Source organism: Schistocerca gregaria, chromosome 1 (assembly GCF_023897955.1).
Source record: "Schistocerca gregaria isolate iqSchGreg1 chromosome 1, iqSchGreg1.2, whole genome shotgun sequence".
In the NCBI taxonomy this organism is placed as follows: domain Eukaryota; kingdom Metazoa; phylum Arthropoda; class Insecta; order Orthoptera; family Acrididae; genus Schistocerca; species Schistocerca gregaria.
The window spans coordinates 348594002-348621762 of NC_064920.1; the positions used below are offsets into that span (position 1 = coordinate 348594002).

At 39.6% G+C, this 27761-nt stretch overlaps 1 protein-coding gene across 2 annotated transcripts in view; it reads left to right on the forward strand.

Moving 5' to 3' along the window:
• The window catches only part of LOC126345189 (uncharacterized), a 78170-nt gene that overhangs the window by 14284 nt on the left and 36125 nt on the right, over nt 1-27761 (forward strand). Inside the window, exon 2 of one of the 2 annotated variants that reach the window (XR_007565164.1) lies at nt 15395-15640. Coding sequence is in view for 1 of the 2 variants with exons in the window: in XM_050002082.1 (XP_049858039.1) it covers nt 15528-15640 (113 nt within the window). In the remaining variant the exon portion in view is untranslated. Of the gene's footprint in view, nt 1-15139; nt 15641-27761 lie in introns of those variants that run through there. The other variant, XM_050002082.1, reaches the window with a different exon arrangement.

The following is a 27761-nucleotide window of genomic DNA, read 5'->3' on the forward strand; positions in this document are numbered from 1 at the left end:
ATCCATTTCGAGATGACCGGAAGCTGTTTCAAATGCAAACTGTTTCCTGCATCTTGTTAGGCGTGGTAATGTGTTGGGTTTTTGATGTTTCCATACAGTCCTTGTACGTTCCAGCCGGACCCCTTAAATTATTTCTCAGCTACGTCATTTCTATCGCCTTCAGCAGTTCGATTGCACCACTCTCTCTCTTTCTCGTGGACATCACTAACTCCATATGAACCACCACTCCCTCCCTCCCTCCCTCCCTCCCTTCCTATTTCAATCTGTCAGTTCAATTTCTTGTGTCTATTACTCTATTACATGACGAGGCCACAGTCATTTGCATTCTTTTTATTCATAGTTCGAAGTGAGTTTCTTAAATTGGCAGGGGACCTCTTTTATGCTACACACATGTAAGGTGTCAGGCAAATCCAACACCTTACATGAAAACCCTGACATAATAAGCAAATCTACTAGTATGTCACATAGCTCCGAATAAATCGTGACATTAAATTAACCAAAGTAATACGAGTAACGAGTGAGCAAATGGAATACCACAGACTAACACAAGAATGCCTAAATGCATGTCGTACCTTCCCACCGTGAGGCAGACGCAGTTCCGAGGGGAGAAACGAGGACAGAAGCCGAGAGCAGAACCGTGTTAAGCTAGATAAGGGAGGGGCTGGGCACCCACGCCACGAGCCTACCTGTACGACTATACAACCCGCACGTTTTAGCGTGAGGCTTTTTCGCGTCTCAGGTACGTCAAGGATCACCCCCAGCCCATGTTAAAAGCTAGAGCCCTCCAGAAGAGCAGTATAGATCTTACGATAACGCTAAAAGGACAACAGCAGGTTTTAGCGTGAGACTTTTTAGCGTCTCTGTTACGTTGCAAACTTTAAAAACATTGCCCCACCACGAAAAGTATAACGTTTCTCATTGGATAGACAGAATTTTTGTAGGCGGAGCTTAAGGTTAACATTGAGACCCTGATTGGTCAGATGGAAACACAGCCAGATAGTTTTTTTTAAAAAACCAACTTCGGAAAATTGTAGTAAGGAGAAGTTAGGAAAGAGTTGGTTCCGAGACGGCGAGCTGGATGGCTGCTGCGCCGGCCGCTGCCGCCCTGACGCTGCTTAAACATCGACAAGGTAATGAACGCACGCGATGCCGCATTTTTGAGCGCATAAGGCTTCACTCAGAACTGCAGAAGTCTCATCTGTTACATCCCGTTTTTGCGTAATACTAGTGACGATCGTTAATTAAAACTCATGGAGTTCACATTTGCCACTTGAAGTAAAGATCTGAAACGCGATGATTTTTCTATTTTATAGTTATTGAGAAGCCACATCAGCCACTGTAATTTACGACAAGTTAGATAAGTAATTAAAGATAACTGAGGGTCACTGTAGACCATTTTGATAGTTTTCTCTTTTATGAAACTTAAATTAAACCTAGATTATAGATGTGATATGGCATAGGTCATCCTTCGATCGCTTGTAGAACTTGGAAACCCATTTAGGGAATATTCGTTCACATTTTTGTTGAACGCTGTTGGTTTTTACCATCCTGTATTAAAACATTTCCTTTTATCAATAGTGCAATTTATAAACGATGTTTTGTGATTAGAATAAATTTCCAATGGTAAACTTAACTGCTTTTTCGACGTTATTTTACTAGCTAACTAAAAATAGGAAAGCCTTGAACCCTTTCCACTATATTTAGTTAGAATTAAGATTCTTTTACAGGGAGTGCAGTGGAGCTCACGCTGAGATCATTTAGTATTTGGTTATATCATCGCTAGTCTCACTGAACTCTTCTGAATTCTACATGTCATGTGTGGTCTGGCGTCTCCTTACCAGCAACAGGTCCCAGGTTCAAACTAGTTAATTCCCTAAAAAACACGCTCAGAGCGTCGTTGCGCGAAAGTAGTAGGGAGACACGATATAGTACAAACAGACACCACTATGAATGTTTAGACACATACATAAATAAATACGTAAAGTTTACATGATCATCATTTGTTTGGTTATGCTTTGCGGTGATGCATTTCCTCATGCATCTGTATTTCTGCTGTAGGTTTCAGAAATACTTTTACATAGCAACTGTGGAGACAGAGCTGCAAAAAATTAGTTGTCCCTGCCATCAGGTAGAAACTTTAACGTAATTAAAAAACCCTCAAAGCTTTTATGATCTCTCAACTTAAAATTCTTTTTCGCCAACTGTTGCTTGATGAGGTTTACCAGCTCATTTTTCGCCATGTTTTGTTGATACCAGCTCCAGTAACAAAGTGCGGGTGAATTCATTCCATTGAAGCCATTTCTCTGCCCACAGCTTTTTCACCTTTTTCTGTGCTTTTCAGTTCTAAAACACAAAGAAAATCCTAATTTTTTTGCGTCTGTGTTGTGCGAATCGGCATCTGGAGCAACGCAACCTCAACAGACTTAAACAAAGATCGGCCAGAAGGGCGGCGCTATGAGCGCTGCATGGGGCGATATAAGGCTCCTAGAATGTCGGCCGGTTGGTCGGTCGGCAGATAAAACCTTAGTTCGCGGATTCGCGACGACGTTTGTTATGGAGCTTCTAGTGGGGAAGATTTGGCGCTGTTTTCTTTATATAACGCAGACCTACGACATGCCTAATTTCAAGACGCCTCCTTTTCTGTAATTTTTTTTTTGTTTGCATTTATGTGGCCCCTCTATAAATAAGCATAGTAATGATTGGATCTAGATAAAACCGCAGTGTCGGGAAAACGAATTTAGTGGTTATCTTGTCTCACGTTAGCACCGATTTGTGTGTTTCCAAGGCAACAGTTCCTCTTACGGTCGAGTTCGTCACTTCACCGTCTCAAGCAATGGAGTGATTCTGTGACGTTACACACTTTTGGGGCTGGTGGAGAAAGGTAAATGTGTCAATGTGACGTAAGGTCCCCCCTGGTCTGGAAACGACAGAGTCGAAAGTTACAAGCGAAGTCGTTTTAATACCTCTGACAATGGTTTTTTTCTTACTGCAAACTCTTTGCTCTCCATATTTTCAGTGGAGGGGCGCGCGGACTAAGGCGCCATGTCACGGATTTCGCGGCCCCTCCCGCCGGAGGGACCGATTACCTCAGCAGTTTGGTCCCTTAGGAATTCACTCACATTTGAACATATTTCAGTGGAGGTAGTATGGACCACAACAAGAAAAACTGTCTGGTACAAATGGGCTCTAAAGCGAATACCCTAAGTTGCGAGCACTTATTCAGTAGAAGAGAAAAGTTTCATCGTAGAAAAAATCAAAGTGCTCATAGCTCCTAAGGTATGGACTTTAAAGCCAATGTTTATTGGACATTATTTTCTTGTTTTAGTCCTCTCAAAACATGGCAAGCGAAAAGCTTGCATTAGATGAAGTCCACTGTACGAAGTATCAAAACTGTTTTCGCTTTCGCTTTTACTTTGCACTCTGTCGGTTATGGAGCAGGGTCTCTTACCATAACTGATATATTTACTCTTTTTCATAATCCATGAGAATTTGTAACATCACTAAATTAATCTGTCTAGTAAATAAGATTAACAATGCATCATTGTGAATCCAAATTTATAATAAACATCTTATGGCAGTAAATAGGCATGTCCCATCAGTGCGACAGATCCTTCATTTTCTTTTCTAAATGTCCAACTTCCCAACACAAAAGGCCGCCAGGCACATGGGGCAGAAGCAGAAACGCTGAACATCAAATCTGCATATATTTATAACGTAATGGCCATGCTCTAAAACGTAAAGTAAAAAAGCAACAATACTTACTGAATGAAACAGTATATTATATAGTGGAGCGAAGGTTAAATGAAGGTAGGTGTCAACGGAGAACTGTCAGGTGAGTGAGCCGTCTGTTCTCCTATGCGGTTTCCTATGCCTTTCGCTGGGAAATATTTGCCTGATTCTGAACTGCGTCGCTAAGACACCAGGCTATTACGTAATGTACTGTAAATCTCAACAAGACCTGTTAACAGTCCCAGGCACTGTCTTCCGCATTAGATAAGGTTAATTTAATACCTCTCTGATTACCATGCTGTTACAGAACATTAAATAAAAATCAGAAAGTACATTTGATCGATTTCAGGTCATAGTGAATTCATTGGTTTTCAGTGTGACCCATAAATAAAATGTTTTCGATCACGCTTTCAGTTTTACGTTCTGACCAAGCAACTTTGAAATTTTCTTACCTTTAGTGTACGCTGTTGATCCTCCGCGTGGAAATCGGCTTTCCGAACAGATTTCTTTAGATCCCTCTTAGCCCCTGTGCACGAGTGAGCAAGCGAGATGGTTTCAGACTTTTTTTGCTTGTTCGGTCGATCATGTTCATGATAACTTGCCACAATAGGGTCACAAATTAATTGCCTCTGTAAACGTGGCAATATGCTGGCCATTCATAAATGGATTTTTTTCGCATTAACTTTAATTTAAAACAATGTTTGGTAAAACTAATCAACTACATTCATTCTAACTGTTCGAAATATCGTCCATGGAGTAGTGAGAATAGTAAAGCAGAAATAATTTAGATTAGTTATAAAAACTTTCATTAGCTCCCGGCGCCTTTAGTACACAGGATATGGTGATAATTCTTTCTCAATTTTTTTTCTGGCTGCAAACTTTGCTCGACAGTAGTTAATACTAGTTCTTAACTTTCTAAACAATGGCCTATGTGGACGTCAGATCATATCCTTACAGCATGTTGCCATGCATCATTACTTTGTGTATTTGTAGAAGTGCCCCAGAAAAAGTTATGATTCCATATAACGTCAATTAATGGAAGTATGCAAAGTAGGCTAAATTACTGATACTTTAATCTCCAAAATCCGTAGTTACACACAAAGCAAATGCTACTGAACTTGAGCGTTTGAGATCATCTAAAATGCATACGATTAATTCGTTAAGTATAATTACTATTATTGTGGTTATTATGCGTCCTAATATTATTGCAATTAAAAAGTAGTTTACACGAGACGCTTTTCGCTGTTATTTATAAAGCACCTTCTGTGGTTATTGGTGTACCTGCCTCTTGTTTACATATTCTGCAAACCAGCGCTTTTTCCTTCGCTGTTATCGGAGATTGACAGCGAAAGAAATTAGGTTGTGCGTTCACTCTTGGCAATTTTTCACCGTGTTGATTGCGGAGGACTTGTAACTACAGCTCTATTTCTTTGAGAAATTCTAAAAGAGGTAAAAGGGGAGTACCGCCAATGCAGCGTAAGAAAATGTGGTTTCAAACAAGCTGAAAACTGGCAAGACTGAATGTACAGTCAACTTTCGACCTCACACTGCTAGCAGTGAAAGGAAAAGCAGTGGTTTGTTCAATCCGTAAACAAGGATAAAACCAACGGCCACAGAAGATGCTTTGTAAATAAAAGCAAAACGCTTCTATTGTAAAATACTCTTTAATTACGGTAAGTTTAACACGCCTAAATCAGTAACGACTGGTTGTAAAAACTGCTGCGAAACAGTCATGTACACAAGCGGAACTCCAGTAATCCACCCGGCCACATTTACCTGGTAACAACTGGAAGACAGCTTAAAAACATTAAGCCGCACAATGTGTAGAAGCTAAATGAATGCTGTAACTATTTTTATATTAACCTCCAAGAGATTGGCACCATAAGGTAAAACTGAAGAACCTGAGAAATGAGAACATGTGGCGCGGCATCTTTTATCCGCTAAAGACAGAGCTTAAAATTTGTCTTTATCGTTTCATCGACAGCACATAGCAGAAGGAACTTTAACTGAATCTGATAGGCAGGGCATCAGCCATTATCTTGTTGAAGTCGCCGTAAATCAGACAGGCCAGAAAGTATTTCAGGCCATCATCTCCACATTCAAGAATACTTGTCCGCAGCTCGTGGTCTCGCGGTCCCGCGTTAGATTCCCGGCGGGGTCAGGGATTTTCACCTGCCTCGAGATGACTGGGTGTTTGTGTTGTCCTCATCATTTCATCATTATTCATGAGTGTGGCAGATTGAACTGAGCAAAGGTTGGGAATTTGTACGGCCGCTGATAAATGCGCAGTTGAGCGCCCCACAAACCAATCATCGAGAATTCTTGTCTTGACATCAAACCACGTGGCTCATTATAGTGCGAACGAAACAAAACACAATAGTGTTCCTTTCTTTTCATAAGATGCCACTACTAATTACACAACTATACCAAGAAACTATTGGGCAGGATGTGAAAAGTGATCGTTGTGTAGACAAGTTATTCGCAGTATGTCGGACTCAGTGCCAAGAAACTTCGCTCCCCAGGCAAATAAAAGTCAACGCTGGTGCGAACAAGAAGCTGGAGCACCTGGCAGTACTCATTAAAGCTGTATCCAGAATAACCTGAAACACTCGTCCCAAGGCGAGGCTACTCGTGAGTGAATACGTTAAAAATACACAGCGAACAGTCAAGTTACATCTGTTCCCTCTATGGTACTTTAAGAATCTAACCCACTTCATCGACTCATCGACGAAAACTTCGACAAAAAAATAAAATCTGCATTTTTTGTGAAAGGTGTTATCGATTGTTGCTGCTTTATACACAGTTTCTTAAAATTTATTAGCTTCGTTGTAGAAGTGATAGTAGCACTAGTAGCATTTTATTCATCTGTGGAACACCACATACAGCAGAGTCACGCTAATCCGGACGTTCGGCTAATCCGAACAAGAAAAATGTTACTTTAAGTATGGAAAACTGTGCGGTAAACTGCTGTTCATACACACTATTTTAATTTACACAGTACAGTAAACATGTATTAGAAAAATTGGATGGAAAACATTAGGTTTAAGCAAAGCATAACAATGAAAGAAAAGCTGTTAAACTTACTAAAATACAGCGGACATTTACCTCTACTTTTTACATGACAAAAACTCATTGCTTTTTGGCGTGATGAAGACAGTCTGTTGTCTGAAGCATAGTTGCAACATCGTCTCAACGTTAAATCAGCAGGTTTAGCAGTAGGCTGATGCTCCAAATAACGTAGCGCAGGGGCGAAGGGTTTCTGCTGTATCACTGTGCGGCGCCAGCTCTGTCCTTCGTCGCTTTCAGGCTCAGCAGTCCACTTCTTCCTGGTCTCGAGTCACAGCAGCAACTAAATCAGCGTCACGAAGGTTCTCCACACATGCTCCGTCCGCTGCCATCCACTGATTTAAGTCTCCTTCAGTAGCTTCTTCACAGCCAGGAATTGTATCATTTGTAGTAGATTGTCCTCTTCATTTTCAACTAGGTTGCACTGAAATTAGAGATATCCAGTTTTTACTCCACTGTTTTCTCAGAACATTTTCTGAAATATTCTGCCATGCCTCAGCAGCCCAATAAACATTCTTCACATTGGTCTTTTTTATTTTGCTCACAAAAGGAATGCTACCATCTTGGATCAGCATTCTTAAAAATAGTCTTCTGTAAATCAGTTTTAATGTTTGACCTGGTCCATGGGCTTTAGAAGTGGTGTAACATTCGGCGGCAAAAACTTCACCACAATTTCTCCATAACATAATTCCTCAGTGATGGGGTGACATGGCGCGTTATCAATCAGGATTGCACGAGGAGATAAATGATTTTCCTTAGAAAAACGTCGAACAGAGGGAACAAACTGGCCGTGAAACCATTCTTTGATCAGCTTATCATCCATGTGTGCTTTTTTCTGGTTGCGATAATATACGGGCAGGGACTTTATGGTGCTGTTTTTAAAAGTTATGGGCCTAGCAGATTTGCCGATCAGCATTAAATGCAGCTTGTGGTTACCAGCAGCGTTGCTGCACGCTAGTAGTCACACGATCATTGCCCACTTTAAAACCAGGAGCATGGTCTTCTGCTTTTGATGCCAGGCTTTTTGTTGGCAATGCCCTAAAACTGTCAGTCTCGTCAGCGTTATAAATTTTTTGGGGAGAATACTTTCTCTCTCATCATTTTTTCAGTCACCCAAGTATTTCTTCGCTGCATCACGGTTAGAAGAAAGCTCCTCTCCCGTAATTGTTCGCTGACTGATTCCATGACGTTGTTTGAATCTGTCCAACCCGTAATCGCACTAAACGACTAATCACCATTCATTAACTTCTTCAGGTAAACTGCCTTCTGCTAAACCAGTGCTCCACTCAAAGGAGTTCCCCTTTCTCTTTCCTGCATAAAGCAAAGTAAAAGAGCATGGCTTCCCCTGCAAGTCGCAAATTTGCCATACGTAACGTAGTTACGTCCGACCATTTGTTCATTGCAGCTGTTGCCAAAACATCGTTAATGAACGCTGTGACATCCTCTGTTGTTTCACCCGAGAAAGGCGTGATCAGTTTAGCTACTGAAGGATATATTGCAAGGTTGGACATTGCTACTGACTTGCCCTCACTTAAACCTGTTTGCGACTCTTGCGCCGAACGCAAGGTCTCCATTTGCGTCATTAATACCACATGACGTAACTTATGCTGCGCATTATCTTCTAACAATTTTGAGACTTGCTCCGTCAGAGCAGCTAAACTCACTTCAGTACTAACGGATCTTGTTTCCGGCATGATTTGTGCAAATTACCGACAACTTACTCTATACTGAATTTACTCCTCAGAACAATAACTACACTAGCTACTCAACTCCTTTGTCACAGTTGAGCACTACACACAAGAAGACTAAACAAAATTAATCCTTCCGCCTTGTTATTGCCCAGCGACACACTCTAGAATTGTGCACTGCGTGACCAAACCGTCTACAAATTGAACATTCTATTGATACAAACCTCGTGCATGGCTTCCCATGCCCCGTTAAATTACACACACATCTGACTGGTACCAAGTACGTTTCCCAACTGTTTCCCTTAAACTCAGATAAATCTGCTGTTTCCGCTGGTCTCACAAAGTGCACTCCCAACAAATAACGTGCACCCATAGTTATTAACAAATATCGTCTCGTGCACTTACCACAAGGCTGCGCAGAGTCGACAGTTCTGACCGCAACTCTGTGGTGTCAGCCCTCCAGTGGCGGTGTCGACGACTCCAGATACCAGATCTGCAGGCCAGTGCTGCAGTGGGCGGTTCGAACACTTCTGATACCAAATGCGTAGGCGGTGGGCGCGCGGTCTTCTGACACAAAATCTGTAGGCGCCCCGGTGGACTGGAAGCCGAGCGGTGACCTCTCCAGTTGTCAGGATGCTAGGAAATGACTGTGGACGCGTCAGAAACGCCAAAGAAACATTATTAATCCATGACACCTTTAGTAGGAACCATCCCATGGAAAACTTGAATCAAGATGGTTCGATGAAAATAAGAGCCTCCTACTTTGCGATACAAGACCAGTTTCTTTTAAACAGATTGACCTCCTTCGTTTATCCCAAGTGTACAATAATGATTTGTTCACACATTTCATTCTTGCAAAGGAGGTTAGTTACTAATGTGAAAAGCTTGTGTTACAATGATCATTCATTTTTGAACGCCGATCGCTGTACAAATGTTATTTCACAACGCAACACTAGACACTCTATCACTAAGTACATACGTAAACAAAATCAACCACGTAACTTTCAGCACAGTGTGACATTTTAAGCGTCAACTATTATTTGGGACCAGATTTACTACTGAATAGCAAAACGATGTACTTGAGCGTACACGTGGACCAAAAGTAAGGGAATAGGGAAGAAGTCAATTGCTCGATAATTATTGCCAATAGTGTGAGGTGGTTTTCGTAGGAAAGTGCGGAAAGATAGCCGAATGGAGGTTCAGACATAATCCATCAGAACATTATGAAACGTCATTTTTCCACAACACAAAAAAACAGTATTTACGACAAACGATTTATTATCTAGAACTGCAAAAGTTCAATACCGTGTCACAAAACAATGATTCAGCCAGAATTCACATAAGCGTTACGACTACTGGTTGTAGGATCGTTAAGTGGAAACAAATCTGGGAAAAAAAGAAAGCGTGTGCTCAGATATACTTAAATTGAGGGGAACCAAGAAGTGTACATACAGGCAGAATTTTTAGGATGTACTAAGTTAGAGAGGTTGATATTTTACCGGAAATTCCGATAATAAGGGAAGAAACTGAAAAATAAAGAAATTGGATGGTTTACTAGATATAAAAAATAAAGGTCAGACGAAGAGATATTAAAGAAAGCGTAAAGCGGATTTAGTTGTTTAAGCGCAGTCATTGGTTGCTCTGCGGCAGAAAATGAAGAAAACAGACAAGTCCTGGAGATGTCTGTTTTAAAACATTCATTGGTCACAGCTCTTCATAGGCCTGTACGTGAATACGAATGCTGATAAATCAGACTTACTCTTCAGTAAGATCGATTTTTGCTGCAGGAAATATCTAAGTCAGATATTTTCAATGTAACGTGTTTTGATAAAATTAATAGTGCTGTTGAAGTACAATGGTGTACAACTAAAAGTTATCTTATTACTACTGTGTTACAGAAACTTCAAGAGTGCCAGCGAAGTATTTGTCTGACGTCTTAATATGAGTCACAAGAAGCTGAAAGAGATTGATTTCTTGTTTCTCGCCGGAAACCGTGATGGTAAAGTGAAGCACAATGTTTTTGCAATCACGCCCGAAATGCGGTACACCAAAATCGGTACCGAGTTTCTGAAAGACGCCGAGACCTTGTCCGATCTTCCGTGAAAGAGAATGCAGCGCGTATAGAATTTCCACACGAAACTATCGTTTCGTACCGGAGAAATCCTTACAAAATTTAACACATTCGGGAAATGAAACTGATTCTACGAAACGTCACCATACTACAGATACTTCTTTCCACAAATGGAAAATAGCCGGCCGGAGTGACCGTGCGGTTCTAGGCGCTACTGTCTGTAGCCGAACGACCGCTACGGTCGCAGGTTCGAATCCTGCCTCAGGCATGGATGTGTGTGATGTCCTTAGGTTAGTTAGGTTTAAGTAATTCTAAGTTCTAGGGGACTGATGACCTCAGAAGTTAAGTCCCATAGTGCTCAGAGCCATTTGAACAAATGGAAAATAAAGTGGTATCCTTTGGTAAAGCACAAACACGTCTAAAAAGAATTATGTTGGAACTTCGTAGTTACTGAGTAACATTACAAACAAAAAATCCTTAAAAACAAGGAAAAAAATCGTTAACAATAACTGTTAGAGTACAGCCTTAAGTTCGGTAGGAAGTTTACTTATTGATGACTAGCTTCGGACGGTTTGTCCATTACTAAATCATGCTGAAGATTACAGTACAGTGGATAGGATACATCGCAATGAAGGCTTAACAAAATTCCAAATCTGTTCTAAGGTGGATAACATGGTGCATACGTAAGTCTTGCGTTACAACCAGACGTGCAAGCAAGTTACTGGCCATTAACTCATAAACTTGGCGATAGACAATGTAGCGTCCACACATGAACATCGCTATATGTCAACATGTAAAATGATGTTAAGGAGTACCTACAGCGTCCGTGGCGGCGTGCGTTAAAATATTGGGACTTTTTTCGTAATAAATACAGTTTACACAAATCATTTGTAAAACAAATCTCAACAAGTTTCGAACCGTCTACATTAATAAAATATTATATTACTAATAAAAATAAATATTAATAAAATGTTATAAAATAAATCGGGCACTATGACGCCACACTCAGCATACTCTGTAACTATTACAAAGGGAAACAAGGAAAGGACATATGGCAGATCAACTAAAACACAAAGTACAACAAAATGTAGCATGATACACACACAGGTGACAGAAGTAATGGGACAGCGATACGCACGTCCTGTATACAGCTGGCGGTAATACCGTATAGACAGGGTATAAAAGGGGCAGCGCTTTGTTTTGTACTCATGTGATTCATGTGTATCACTCGTTGACCTCAGGCAGGTACCAGACACACACAGAAAGTTCATCACATTACGCAGACACCCAAAAATCACAGAATTAATCACACACACAAGTAAATACGTGGAGTAAAAGCCGAAAGGCTACAAACTTCCCAACACACTTCCTCAAAGAGGGGAAAGTATAAGATGAGAGTGAGTCATTTGTAAAGGTTTCTGATGTGATTATGGCCCCACAACGGGAATTAAGACTCTGAACGCGGGATGGTACTTGTAGCTAGACGTATGGGACATTCCATTTCGGAAATCATTAGGGAATCAAATTTCCAAGGTCCACAGTGAAAAGCATGAGCCGAGAATACCAAATTTCAGGTATTACCTTTCACCACGTACAACACAGTGGCAGACAGCCTTCGCTAAACGAAAGAGCAGCGACGTTCGCGTAGAGTTGTCAGTACTAACAGACAAGTAATACTGCATCTAAAAACGCACAAATCTATGTGGGACGTACGACGAACGTAACCGTTAGGACAGGGCAGCGAAATTTGGCGTTAATGGGCAATGGCAGCAGACGACTGACGCGAGTGAAGTTGCTGACAGCACGACATAGCCAGCAGCGCCTCTCCTGGGCTCGTAACCACAATGGTTTCACCCTGAGACCCTATTTCAGTTTGGTAAGAGCTGATGGTAGGGTTAGTGTGGTGCAGACTCCACGAAGCCACGGACAAAGTTGTTAACAAGGCGCTGTGTAAGCTGGTGGTGGCTCCGTAATGGTGTGGGCTGCGTTTACATGAAATGTACTGGGTCCTCTGGTCCAACTGAATCGATCATACATTGATCGGAAATGATTGTTTGGCTACTTGGAGACCATATGCAGCCATTCGTGGAGTTCATCGTCCCAACAACGATGGAATTTTCATGGATGACTAAGTACCGTGACACAATGCCAGTTGTTTGCGACTGGTTTGAAGAACTGCCTGCACCATTCGAGAAAATGATTTGGCCACCCAGATCGCCCCGACATGTATTTCACTGAATATTCACGGGACATAATAGAGAGCTCAGTTCATGGACAAAATCGTGCACCGGAAACACTTCCGCTTTTATGGACGGCTGTAGAGGCAACATGGCTCAGTATTTCTGCAGGGGACGTCAGCGAAATGTCGAGCCCATGCCACGTAGAGTTGCTGCACTACACCGGGCAAAAGGTCAGACTAGATATTAGGAGGTATCTCATGACTTTTGTAACTTTAATATAAGGCGTCCGTGCAGTGCGGGTGTAATGATCCACATCATGCAAGAAGACGTGGTGGTATGGTGGTAGCATTTTGCCCTTGCACATCAAATATAAACGGACCAGTAAATCATCCTAAACACAGACATTAAAACATAAAATGTTAAAGGAAGGGTTGTCATAACCCTTGTACAGTATACAAACGTACAGACAACGTTGTACAATGTCTACCATAACCCTTCTACTTGTCAATTTATACTTTTATGTATGTATTTAGGATGGTTTGTTACGTTTATATTTGATGTACAGGAAGAATATAATTACAGCCACGTCCTTTTGTACAATACGAGTCACCACGTCCGTGCTATGCAGACGCCTTACACCAGGTTACATTTTGTTGTAATGTGTTGTAGTTGATCTGCCATCTGTCCTTCCCTTGTTTCCCTTTGTAGTAGTCTGTGTGTGCCGTGTGTGGCGTCATAGTACCTGATGTATTTTATAACGTTTTATTAATGTAGACGATGCAAAACTTGTTAAATTGTATTTTACAAATTATTTGTGTAAACTGTATTTGTATTACAAAAAAAGCGCAAATATTTTCGCACACGCCGCCACTAGCCTCGCTTACGTGCCGCTGCAGGTACTCCTTGACATCTTACGTTTTGACATACAGCGATGTTCATGTGTGGACGCTAACTGTATTTTACGAAGTTTTTGTCTTGTGGCCAATAACTTACTTGCACTCCTGGTTGTAATGTACTGCTTATGTACACGGTATGTTATCCGCCTTAGAATAATTTGTAATTTTGTTAAGCCTTCAGTGCTATGTACCCTAACATCCTCTGTATTTTGTTTTTCAGGATGATTCGTTAATGGACAAGCCGACCGAATCTAGCTGTAAATAAGTAAAATTTCCTAAGCAACTTAAGGCGGTTCCTACACAGTTGTAAGAACGCGAAAGTTGCAGACCTGTTTCAACCCTAGCATGCTGGAGATGTCCAAAACGCCAATCACTGCTCTGCACAACCTTTTGATGTAAGAAATACACCAGTGACACTGGACAGAACTTCACCGAGTGTGGTCAGATTCATCTATTGTTAAGTCTCTTTTTCAGAAAAATAATAGTGCTCGAAGAAGACGATTGGATTAACGACGTGCTGCAAACTCCGTTGTCACTAGAAAATGTTGTCCGGCTTACAGCAAGAAAAATTACATTTCACGGATCAGAATATTAAATCTCCATTAAAAAGTAGCAAGTACGGATTGATCTGTAATTATGCCACATTTAGCAGAATAACAGAACTCACATTTGTCATCTAGGGTTGCCAGAGTAGTACTCAAATGTACAGAACGCAGTTATAAGGCACCACGCAAGTGACCATGTATTTGTTAGGTTAAAAACTTACTATCTTCCAAAGAGACATTGCGTAAAAATACTGTTCTGGGGCAGGAGTGTGTTTGACAGCTGAGCATAAAATCAAGGTGTTTCACAACAAGGGTAAGATTTTGGTGAGGAGGTAGATAAAGGGCGATGAGGACGTGAATCCCGTTGATGATATGATGGTATTGGTATGTGTATTGGCCTCTGCATAGGAGGCTAACCTTCAGAGATGAAGAAAAAATAAATGGCACTTGACATCAATTCACTCCAAAAGGATACCACTAAATGTTTATTTTTGTCATAATTAATTTCGACTGTTCAATTATCATTTCGTCTCTCCCAAATATGTTACCCTGATCTATCACCAAGAAACTTTACTAACCACTGTTGCAAAGAAACACATTAATGGAGGATAAATGCCATATACGTTATGGTATGTGCTGGCATCAAAGTGCCAGTTCTAAGAAATGCAGTGATGGTGCTGTTCATGCCTAGCGCATGGTACGGCTGTTACACATTACCGTAGCTGCAGAACAACACCGTAAACCAATGAAGCCTAAGTTCTACTCTGATCCATCCCTGGAAAAGTTTTTTAAAATGAAGAATTGTGTAGTAGGGTACTGTAACACTGAGCCGTGTATGGTCGTCAGATTTTACTTAGAGCAAACAGGATTGTCTCTGTTTACTACCGATAACCTATCTGTGCTGTCTGTTTACGACAAAGTTCGTTTCTTTTAATTTACAGATGATCCCGGTTAGCTCCTCAGTAGTGCCATATATCTTTTTCGGGGCCACGGTGGCCGAAAGCGGGTTCTGGCGAAATCAGCCGTTAAATTATTGCGCGTCAGTCTGTTCGCGGGCGGGATGCCAAAACTTGGTTCTTCCTACCTATACGCTTTGTTTTCTTTACTATTACAATCGAAGAAGGCTTTTAACCTCTCTACGAAATACGCGTTTTCAGTTTCCAGATGAGCACTACCAAGAGCACAGAATAACACAGTTTTGTTTTCTCTGTTTATTCAGGGAACACCTATAGCTGCCAAGAATGTTCCTTGTTTCCTGGGCAATGAAGTAGTCTTCTAATGCTCGTCACAATGGCTTTTCGAAAATGAACCTATTTGTCAGGCCACAAGTGATCTAGCTGCAGCATTACGTGATGGCAAACAGCTGTGAGAAGCTGTGTATGTGGATGTGCTGTGGGCCTTACCACATAGTGAAGTCCTGCTGTGAAATACTCGCCTCTTGGATCTGTTGTACCAGGCTTGATATGTGAGTACCGTTGCTGTATTCTAATAGTTTGACGTTTCTGTTCCTTGTTTATCTAAATTTTTTGAAGTAATGTAGAGGTGTGTATGAATTGAACTCTGAAGTTCAGAGTGTAGATTAATCATTAATTAGTACTGTTGTAATCAACTGCGCGACTATTATTCTATAAACGCCAGATTCAAGTGTTCAATACTCGCTTAATTTTTCTTTCACGCTTTGTTCAGTATCAGAAGTAACTAAATGATCTTGAACAAATAAGGGTTACCCTTCGCACGATCTAGTCTAAGAAATATAGAAATCTTATACTAGAGTGTGCCAGTGTCCCCCACCCCTCCCCCTCTTTTCCTTGACTCAACGCGCGCGCGCTGTTGGAATGGACGATAACAGGGTTTAGAATCGTCACTGCCATCATTCACTCCAAATTCTGACATGACAACCCAGCTTTGTGATTGGTTCGACCACTTCTAATTTCGAACAGAGCCAGTCGTTGTCAATATCCATACGCAGTAAAAACGTCGTTTTGTCTCATGACATCAAGAAAATATTACACGCTGTTAGATCCAAACTGGAAGTTTGTTTCAGGTCGAACGCTGAGCTCTAAGACAGCAAGAGCACGAAAACGTTCGTCGGAAGTAGAGCAGTCAAAACTGTATCTGACAATTTGAGGTCATGCTACCCACTTTGTAGGCCATGCTCGAAGTCAGCTTTAAACGGTACTGCGAATGACAGTTCTGTCCGTGCAACAGAAAACTCGTCTTGAAAATTTTCAAAATTTATTCACCTTGTCGTATGAAGTTGTATTCGTGATGTCTGTTGAAGTGCACACTGTAAACTTAAATAGCCAGTTTTATGTTAATATTAATGTAATTTTTCGTAAACTTGTGTGCAAAACACAATGCAACTGTTGGCATTAACACGGTCATTTAGTACCGACGAACTTCCAGTATTCCTATTTACAATTCCCTGTAACAGTGATTATTACTGTAAAATATTTTGCATGTTAGGACCTACGTACATGGGCTAATTAGTGTAAGAGGAGGTGTTGTTTGGGTTTAGATGTATCATCGTATGCAACAGTTCTCTGCGGGGTAGCTATCATTTCAGTTCATAGCATAGCACCTACTGATTGGGAAGCCTCATCATGCTTTAACCGCTTTCTTCACTTTTCGTTTTCGTCTAAGACAATTCATAAAATGGCACATGCTGATTGTAAATATCTTAGGATGCGATAGTTCAGCCAATGTCGGCTCTGTAGTAGCTTACAACCTTAACGCAAAACTACCATCTGTTTTCATCACATTGATGTCAAAGTCAATCGTCGTGATAATAAGTAATTTCGCTTCATCAATACTGCTCATTATACTCAGTCGGAATTTGCTTGCTTTCTGTAAGCTGACAGCTCACATTAAACTGTTGACTTGAAAATGGAGCCAATTGTGGTTGAGTCGTATAAAAAAGTGCGCTACCTGGAAGTGGAAGACAGTATGGACGAAGACGATGATGATTTTGTTATTTCTATGCTGTTTACGAAACGTCTCTTCTGAAACATCATTTGTGCGTGTCACATATCGCATCCCTGCAAGAAAAGCGACAAAATCGAAAAGCGTCATCTTCAGTTCATCACTGGAAAATACACGTGAAACGCTTTAATCTGCAAGAAAAATGACTATACTTACTTGAGCTTATACTGTTTCGGTAGTCGTTTTGTTACATTAATTATAGATTTCTCAACTATTGCGTTTTTGAGTTGTCGCTGGTACAGGGTGCAATATTATCTGGGAGAGCCGTCACCAAGTAGTGCCGTAGTTTTCTTGGAAAAATTGTTTGCCTCAGTGAAATACCTACCGCACTTACGAAGCTTATAAATTTTCGGTTCTAATATCGGAGCAATGTAAGATACTGGCGACTTGCGTGGAAACATTAAGACAGAGGAAAGATCGATGCAGGACAACTTCGCATTTTCTCAGATAGTTAGCAGTTAGGCATTTAATCAGTTACTTATTTCACGTCGATTTCAACATGACTGGTGCCTTACGGTAGGACAGTCGCATAAACAGTTACCATACTGCTTTTGTACTGTACTCTTATCCCCCCATCCTGTAAGCTGAGCATCTGCACGCAAGCTAAAGCGAACATTAATTCGAACTGCTAGCCGCAACGCCCCTTGGCAGAGCTCATAGCTAGGCGAAAGGGCAAGGCGCTCATGACTCAGTACGGGAGACCGGTTTGACCTGCACGGAATGTTAGCCAATCAGCAGCGGAGAAAGCTGCCACAGCATCAGCGTGCGATAAATTACAAACGGAACTTCAGGTTTCTTGCCAGTAATATTTCGGAAACAAACCGGTGTCCGATAGCAGAATGAAAATCAGTATTCGATAATAGAATGAAAAAATAGTTTCCTCGGAGATTCCTTGCATAGTGCTGGGCTCGATATCACATAAGTCATGACAAATCTTTTAATGACCTCCTTCCGCCATAAATGTTAAGGAGCCAGCTTGTTCATACACACAAGTACGGTCCAAAATTTATTCAGAAAATTTCGGAATGAGATCGCAAACAATAATTTATTTTCAGTTGTTACCAATAAAACACGGAGTTCCTCAAGGCTCGATCCTGGATCCATTACTCTTTCTGATTTGTATGGGTGACGTCTTTTTTCTTTTCCCTCACCACAGTAACATTGTAGGCTACTTCTCTATTGTATTTTTGTTGATGATAGTTTATTACCCGTTGAATACAGCTTAGAAAGTTTTTATTGAGCAGCAGAAAAATGTCAAGACTTTAGAGTTGGATCAAAAGAGAAGACTGTAGAAAAACTAGTGCCACAAAATTTGTAGTTATATAAGTTCAGCAGGACTTGAAGTGAAATAGTAGACATATGCAATGATGTGTTGGACTCTCAACAGTCTGCTATGCTCTGAGGAAATTGAAAGCTACAACAAGCAGAGAGACAGTGGGGGCAGACATCCTATTCACAGTTCCATTCACTGCTTCACATAGAATCATTTTCTAGGAAATGCTACTCAGAGTATAAACGTCTTCACAATACAAAAAAGGGACTGAGGATAATTTGTGGCCTTAAAAAGTGGAATCTTATTAATCTTTACTAAAATTGATGTTATAAATATTCCACTGAATTTTAAATTCAGTAACACTGATGTGCAGCTTGTGAAAAGCTTAGTCTTTTACCTCATGACTTAGGACAACCTTTCTCTGATCTGGAAGATCCTGAAGACACATCACATATATTCAACCAAACGTCCAGCAGACAAAGCCTGGGTGTCAACTTTGAATGAACTTTCTTAGTAAAGTGCACGTAACATTCTATTTCAAAGACTATAAGGTGATTCCAGTTGATTGTTTTTCCTGTTCATACCACAATCATAAGATGATTTATTCTCAACAGAAGACTTCCCATAATGGTTCAAAGGGTTTGTGGCAGTATGATATGCTTATGCCTACAGTTAGTTTGCTGATTTGCTTGGGTTCAACATAGATGAGTGTGTGTCTTTCTGAAACACCATGTTGCTGCAGTGTGTAGGGTGTAGTAGTAAAATGCTGCATGTCTCTGGTTATCAGTATTCTGAAACTTTGTTGTTGTTGAAGTTTCTCTCTCCACAGCATATGTACTGTTTGATAATAAGACTATATATTTGGCTGTATTCAATAATTATTACAGAACAGTGCTAACTTCTCTTCTGTTTCAAAAAGAAAATTCTACAAAAATTTGCTAAAGTCATCGTTGAATAGTTCAATTCATTCAGTGCTTGAATGATAATCGGTGCATTTTTGCTAGGAGCATGTCAATCAGAAAATATTCTTTGCAGCCATCCACATTGATATTCATTTGCTTAAACACACTTATCATACATTCTTTGTACTGATGACCAAGTGTCTCATTATATGTTTGTAACATATCTGATGACATCACAACATTTACTTGAATAGGCTATATATGTATAGACTGAAGCACTGAGTGAAAATGTGTACTAAGTCTGGGAATTGAACCAGGGTGTTCTGCTTACTAGGCAGGTGCTTCAGCCATACGTCACCTTGGCACAGCAGTTCTCACAACTGCACAGATTACCCTGGTATGCCACTCTCCTCAGTCCAAATTTTAACTGCCGCCCCAGTCTACTTTTTAAAATTCCCCCTTACACACAAACAGAATTGCTGAGACACTCCATGTTCTGGAATAACACCTCAGCATTGAATGTAAATGGTGATCTAGCCTGAAACCCAGGTGCAGTTACTTAAACAAATGAAATGACAGAATTGCTTCAGTCTCTGTACATAAAATCATATCTGTTTGACACCAGTAAAGTCTCTGAAATTTTCATCTATTTCAATAGTTTGCATTTATTTAATGATATGCAAGTCAAGTACATAGAGACCAGTGCTCTTCGTTTTCCTAGTACTTCTGTCTTCAATTTTCTCTTTTGCAATCAGATCTTTTGCAGAAACTTTTCTGTGAAGCTGCTTGTACCCAAAACAGATGTCATTCCATGTCAAGTGTCCTAGAATGAAAAATGGTTCCCACTTGATCATCTCAGTCAGTTCAAAACTTTTTTTGTATAAATATTGTGTTAGGTCAATATTCAAAATTTTGGCTCAATTGTTATAGTGGTTCCTGAGCTAAAGTCACCTTAGTGGACCCATACCAAGTCACAAAGTGTATGATGTAAAGAATTTGGTTGACTTTGTTATAATTTTGTGCATATATTCTGTGATACCTATCACTCTGAATTTCTGTATCCTAGTACAACGTTTGTTGCTGAATAGAGCTACGGCATTCAAATTCCTTATAAACGTCTATCCATTATGTTACTTGGTCTGAAAGTGCCTTGTAAAATTTGTCGCAAGAGTGTCAAGCCCTACTTTAACCATCCTTTATTATATGGGAAAAGGCAGGTAGAACCTTGATTTTTGGGCTGTTGGCAAGCAACCAGATGCTCACTATACTACACCAGTATTAGCATTTGTGAATAAATAGTTCTGATTTTATTGACACTGGTCTCAAGTGTCAAATTGAAAATTGCAAATGTCTAGCACTTTTCAGAATCAGTTTTCTATATTGCTATCAACTCTGATCTTCCTTTTATTGACACCACGAAAAAGAGCTCTTTTGTTGCTACAAGGGATTTGAAAAAGTAGAATGCTAATTTTCCATATAAGGTGTTTAAAATGCATTAAAAGAAATCTAAGATGTTATGCTTACTGCATGTATTACTGTGTTGGTAGCTGTTATGCTGGAGAATGTAAAGGCACCTGTGATGTGGTTTGTTAGTACAAACCATTTGTAGCATGATACTTTTGTTCCTCTGATGTGTGGGTACAACTGTTTCATACTGGGTTCTAGAAACTTCTGGAAATTAGATCTGCAGGTATGACAATTTTATAGCAGGATAGGGATTCGAGAAATTTCTGGATATTTTATATGCAGGTATGACTGTCTTATAAAACAAAGCATGAATTCCAGAAACTTGTATGCAAGTACACAGTGTTATAGCAAGGCAATAGAAACATCTCGAATTTTTTGTAATGTTACGGAATTTTCTCCAGCATTCTCATTTTATACATTCACACTATATAAGATGTAATTTGATTTGGGTATCATTCATGTTTGTATGCAAATTGACAATCATTGTATCATTTGTGGTTATTACCTGTGAATCTTTACCTTCCAGCTTGGTTGATTCCTTCAATCCACTGCTGAAGCATTGCTGAAGTTACAACCTAAGGCTTCAAACAATGGAAATATGGACCTAGAGAAGTGCACCATTGGACAAATCAACAAGTCTGTGTGTTATTTAATTGAGTTCACCAAGGACAAACACCTTCTGAAATCAATTAGTGATGTCTCTGAGGAGGATCGGAATTTGCTGATTTGACAAGTCAGATTTCAGCTTGATTTTGACGCCAAAATAAGTTTACATTATGAAGGAAAACTGTTGACCAGGTTTCAATATATGCAGAAATCGTGCTTCAATCCATTTCAAAAGAAGAATCATGTTGTTCAGCAAAGGTCTGTGTCCTATTGATGTTGCAACAGCCCACTTTTTGAAATGATTTACAACAGTTGATGTTAAGTTGTTAAGCCTGGACAGAAACTTTTCCCTGCTTGTAGAGTTGGCATCAATGCAAAAAAAAGTCAACACATTGCCATAATCATAGTCTGATGAAGATGGTGCTACAGTTGCTTCAGACAGTTTGAACTCTAGCTTGACAGCAATTGGTGTGTCGCCACTAAAGTTTCAGCACATTTCAAACGTGGATTCTAGTGGATTTGCAAAATGAAACATAAGGCAAGTTCAAATGGTTGTGGCTGCAAAAACAGCTGAAAATGAGGGGGGGATTAAAGCAGATGTCATAGAACTGCAACCAGATCAAAAATGCTGCGACTGCTCTTTGTAAAAAGTGCTTATCAATGAATTGAAAGCAAAGCAGGAGTTGTCCAAAGCTGGCAAGAAAATTCAAATTTTAACTTTGGCACCTATCAGTTGAAGTATTAAAAAAAATGGAAGAATTCTACATGTGTGAGTAAATGGTTAAGGCTGACAGAAAGCTGAAGGAAGAGAGAGGCGTATTAGCGAAACCAGATCCAAAGCGAGGAAAGACTGCAAGAAGATATTAAGGAAAGTGTAGCAAAATTCTAAGACAGTGGTGAAGTCAGCCAAATCTGCCCTGGAAAAAAAGGACTTTGTTGCCATAAGGACACCAGCTGGCCCAGAAGTTCATATGCAGAAATTTCTGCTGCTTTGTAACTTGAAAGAAGCCTATTAAGAATATTGCAGACAAAATTTACCAAAAGTTGGCTTTTCTAAATTTTGTGAGCTCCAGCCACAGTGGTGCATTGTAGTTGTTCAGCAGTAACACATTCAGTTTGTGTTTGTACAGCTCATCAAAATGTCAAGTTGATGCTAGCAACAACTCCACTTAAGGATGACTAAAAGAATTAGCCAAAACGGTTTGCAATATGGATTCAAAAGATTGCATGCTCCAATGATGTGACCAATGCCCTGAATTAGAAGTCTTGGAAAGATTTGTAGATGCTGCATTTGAAGGGAACAACATTGATGAAGCAATTGGAATACAAGGAATGGATACACATTGACCAAGATACCTTGGAGACAAAGCAGTCAAAATTGTGAATCTCTCACCCCCATCATTATACAGCAAAGCATCAAAGTAACTACTTAAGACCGAGCAAGGTGGCGCAGTGGTTAGCACACTGGACTCGCATTCGGGAGGACGACGGTTCAATCCCGTCTCCAGCCATCCTGATTTAGGTTTTCCGTGATTTCCCTAAATCACTTCAGGCAAATGCCAGGATGGTTCCTTTGAAAGGGCACAGCCGATTTCCTTCTCCATCCTTCCCTCACCCGAGCTTGTGCTCCATCTCTAATGACCTCGTTGTCGACGGGACATTAAACACTAATCTCTTCCTCCTCCTAACTACTTAAGAGAAACTGAAGAAAATCTAGAATGTGGAAAGCTGGTTGTTCTGATGGATTTGGCAGAAAATTATTCATTTATTGTGCAGGATGAGGTACAAGGCTTCCATTGGGAAAATAGTCAGGCTACATTACGTTCCTGTCTTATTTATTAAAAGACTTTGCCTGGTGAGATTGTGTCTCTTAGCTTCTGCATCATCAGTGAGTGCTTGTGACATGATACAGTTGCAGTTCATGTTTTCTGCTCAAAGCTGATTGATCACCTGTGAACCCACTTTCCAGTGCTGAAGCACATCAGTTGTTCCAGTGATGTATCAGATGCCCAATACAAAAATTTCAAGAACTTCATGAATCTATGTCAGCAGTACAATGACTTTAGCATCAGTCCTGAATGGAACTTCTTCACCACAAGCCATGTAAAGCCTCCAGGTGATGGTATTGAGGGCACAACAAAGTGATTAGCAGCAAGTACAAGTCCCAATGACCAACTTCAGATCAAATTCTAACACCAAGTGATGTATGCAGATTTTGTGATGAACAAGTTCACAGAATTAAATTCCTTTTTATCACAAAGGAAGACATTAATGCTGCAAGAATTTTGTAGGAAAGGAGATTTGAAAATGGTTGCACAGTTGCAGGAACCAGAGAAAACCACTACTTCAGACCAATCAATGAAAAATGGTTACAAATTAGCAGAGTTTCCAATAACAGTGTAATTTATTGCAAGTGTTGATCAATCAGCATACTTCTGAAGTGTTCAATTAACAGCATCCAATCTGGGCAATACATAGCCTGCATTTATGACAGCAAATGGTGGATTGGAAATATCTGTGATACATCATTGGAAGAACAAGATGCCTTAGTCAGTTTCATGCATCCACCCAGTCCAATTAATCTGTTTCATTGGCCCCTAAGGAAGGACACCTGCTGAATCCCAGAGCATTTTGCTAGCTCAAAGTGCCAATTCCATGGGTTGGAGATACACTTGGCCATCATACATGCTGAAGAACATGAAGAGAAATTTAGATCCATGATATTTGTTATGTTCATAGCAATGTTGTTTATTTGCTCATTTTTGCATGCCATTCATTAAAGCTATTCTATCAAGCATGCGGTATGTGTAAAAATTAAGGTATCGTTGAAGCTAGTTTAAAACCCTTATAAGGAAAATTACCATTTTACTTTGAAATGTTCCTTGTAGCAAAATATGAACTCTTTCCAGTGGTGTCAATTAAAGAAAGATCGGGTGATGGTAGCCATATTAAAAACTAATCCTGAAAATGCTGTTAATTTGCAATTTTCAATCTGACACTTGAGACAAGGGTCAATAAAATCAGAACTATATACTCATAAATGATAATACTGTTGTTGGCTAGCAGCTAAAAAATTCAGGTACACACACACACACACACACACACACACACACACACACACACACACACCATCACACACACACACACACACACACCCCTATGACACTTGATGTGCAACAACCCATGAGCATCTGCCTAAGAAACGTACAGTAAGTCCTTTAATTCAACATTTTTCCAGACTAAATTAAAATACATTTGAATTTTCACAGCTCCTTCATGAGCCAGCATGCTTACATCTCATTTTCAAGGCAAAATATTTCCAGGAATAACAAATTTTGTGTATGACACACAATATTATCATGGTAATGTGATCTGATGTGTGACTGTTGCAATACAATCTGTCCACTTCAACATAATTACTGACTCAAGTACCCTAAACATAAGACAAATAAAACATTTTTCTCAGGCCAATGGTTGCTGGCCTGACTCTTTTCTAAGGTACTCTACAACCAATGGCCTACCAGTACCCGTCCACATTTGATTCAGAACTTCCAATATTCCATTTGATTTTTCACTATCATTGCCTTTACTTTACTAAATTTTATTCTTAGGATCAATTTGGCCAACAAACACAGGTGATTCCACTATTACTAGATATCATTGATAAATCATACAGTTTTTCAATTAACAAGTTCAGAGTTTGATTTCTTGACACAATTGTGCCCAACAAATTCTTGAGATTGTCGTACTGTCCGCTGAGCATGGATAAGAATTGGCTGTGTGTAATATGTTCAGGCAAGAAATTTTCTTCAAATCTTTGTTCAAATCTACAAAAAGCTTCCGCAACTTCACAGATTGCGTGCTGATTTCTTTCTTGTTGCCGTGTTGAACATGGAAAAAGGGGAGGGGGAGGGGGGGGGGGGGGAGGGTGGAGGAGGAAAGCTTCGAGCAACATGTAGGGTTGCTGCATACTGACATGATAGAATTATGCACCCATTGCCCTAAATTTAACCTGTTTCAGAGAAAGTCTAAATGAGCAAAGCAACTTATTTTGCTAGTGAATTTTTTCGAATAATATTTGCCACTTTTGCATCACACTTAAACCATTGCTGAAGTGTCACTATTAGTTTTGTAGTAGCTTTTTCCATATTAAAAGGACATTTGTGAGTATTGTTAACAAAATTTTCAGATGCATATGCTTGCAGTATTACTGAACATAGCATTTACATTTTGCCCAGTCTTATGATTTTGAGTTCAGTTCAGTTCAATTTTTATCATCACATAATATGCCTTATACAATCAAAGATTGTGACATAGGTGACTTGTCAGTTTTACACTATATATAATAATAATAATAATAATAATAATAATAATAATAATAATAATAATAATAATAAATATAGACAATAAACATTTGGGTCATCTATATTTTATTTACGAATTTCATGCCCATATAGTATGGGTTTGTTTCATATGATTTTAAATGGTGGATATGTAACCTGTAGCTCATTCTATATCTCATATCTTATTGGTGCAAGAAGAAGTTGCCATCAAAAAGTTGTGGGTTTCTTTTCGTGAAAGTGAGAGTTTCATAGATGTATATGCTTGGAATGCTTATTAGATCTAGTTTTACAAATAAAGGTTTACAATGTAGCTTTGGTTTTGCTCCCACCATTGCTTGTAGTCTAAAATCTCTAAGTAAATTTGTTTTTTCAGGCCCTCCCCCTTCCCCTCCCCCCACCAGAAAATTATACTATACCTGAAACAAAATATGCATTATATACAGTTTTTCTTACAGCTAAATCAGTAATACTATAAAAGATATTCATAATATATACAAAGCTATTCAGTCGACCCAGTATGTTGTCCACATGGTGACTCCATAACAGGTTTTTATTGCCTAATACGCCAAGGAATTTGACACAGTCTACAGTCTCTAATTTTTAGTCAATATACCTTATTTCACTTATAGACTGTGCAGATTGTTTTTTGGTGAAAGGAACATTTTCTGTTCTTGTAAAATTTAATGTCAAGTTATTGCTTTTGACCATGCCTCCACTTCCCCAAGTGTTTGTTCAATATGACGAATTAGGTCTACCTCATTTTTACAACAGACTACAGCTGTTGAGTAATCCGCATAGAGGATAGTATCAGACTGGATCTGACATGGCATATCATTAATATAAATACAGAAAAAGTAGTGGCTCTAATATTGAATCTTGTGGAACACCTAATTGAGTGTGTTTCCAGCCAGAGAGAAATTTATTGCCGTTGATGTTAATCTGTTCGCCAAGTATGATGACATCCAGCTAAGAGATTTGCCTTGAAAACCATAGCGTGCCAATTTTTGCAGAAGTAGGTCATGATTTATTGTGTCGAAGGCTTTGGACAGGTCACAAAAGATGCCTGACACACACATTCTATCATCAAGATGTCTGCTGACTTTTCTGATTAATTCATTTATTGCATGGATTGTGCTGCAGCCTTTTCTGAAACCATAATTGCTTAAGATAATGCTGTTAGATGAATTCCAATTTTTGATCTGATAAATGCAGCTCTTTCAAATATTTTTGAGAAAATTGGTAACACTGAGATTGGCCTATAGTAGCCCAATTCATCTTGTTTGCCTTCTTTATGTATGGGCCGAACTTCTGTATATTTTAATTGACCTGGAAACATCCCTCATCAAAAGATTAGTAGATTATGAAATTCAGTGGGGACCTCATCCTATCCTGCAGATTTTGAATTTTTTAGGGACATTATGATTTTGATGACATCTGAGATGGAAACATGAGAACTTAAAACATGGGCAATTGCTATCTGTCATATTGGGCTTTGTTTTAGGTGGTGAACAGTCATCAAATTTGTTACAGTTTATAAAAAAAAGTCATTGAATGAGTCACAAATGGCACTGGATTCTGTAACAGGTCTACCATTTATCACTATTTTAGAAGGGCATTTTCTCTCTGCCTCACTGCCAACTTCGTTTCTTAGAACAGACCAAACAGCTTTTGATTTGTTTTTTGCATTTGAAATGAAGTTATTATTCACAGTACATTTTGCTAATTTAACTATTTTGTCGAATGTTTTTTTTTTTTTGTTTGTGCTTACATACTTAAGAAATTGATGGCTTCGATTTACTTTTGCCTCCATTTGCAGTTTCCTCTTAGTAGCACTTGACACTCTAATTCCTAAATGTTGGAAGTGTATCCAGTTGCCTGTTGTAGTCATCAATGCCAGCAGCTATTTTGTTCAGAAAGAAACAGAATGAGCAATTCATGTTGCTGACCTGTTTCTGAGGGGGGGGGGGGGGGGGTGAAAGAGTTGCAGATAAAACAATTACTTTGCAGCTGTTA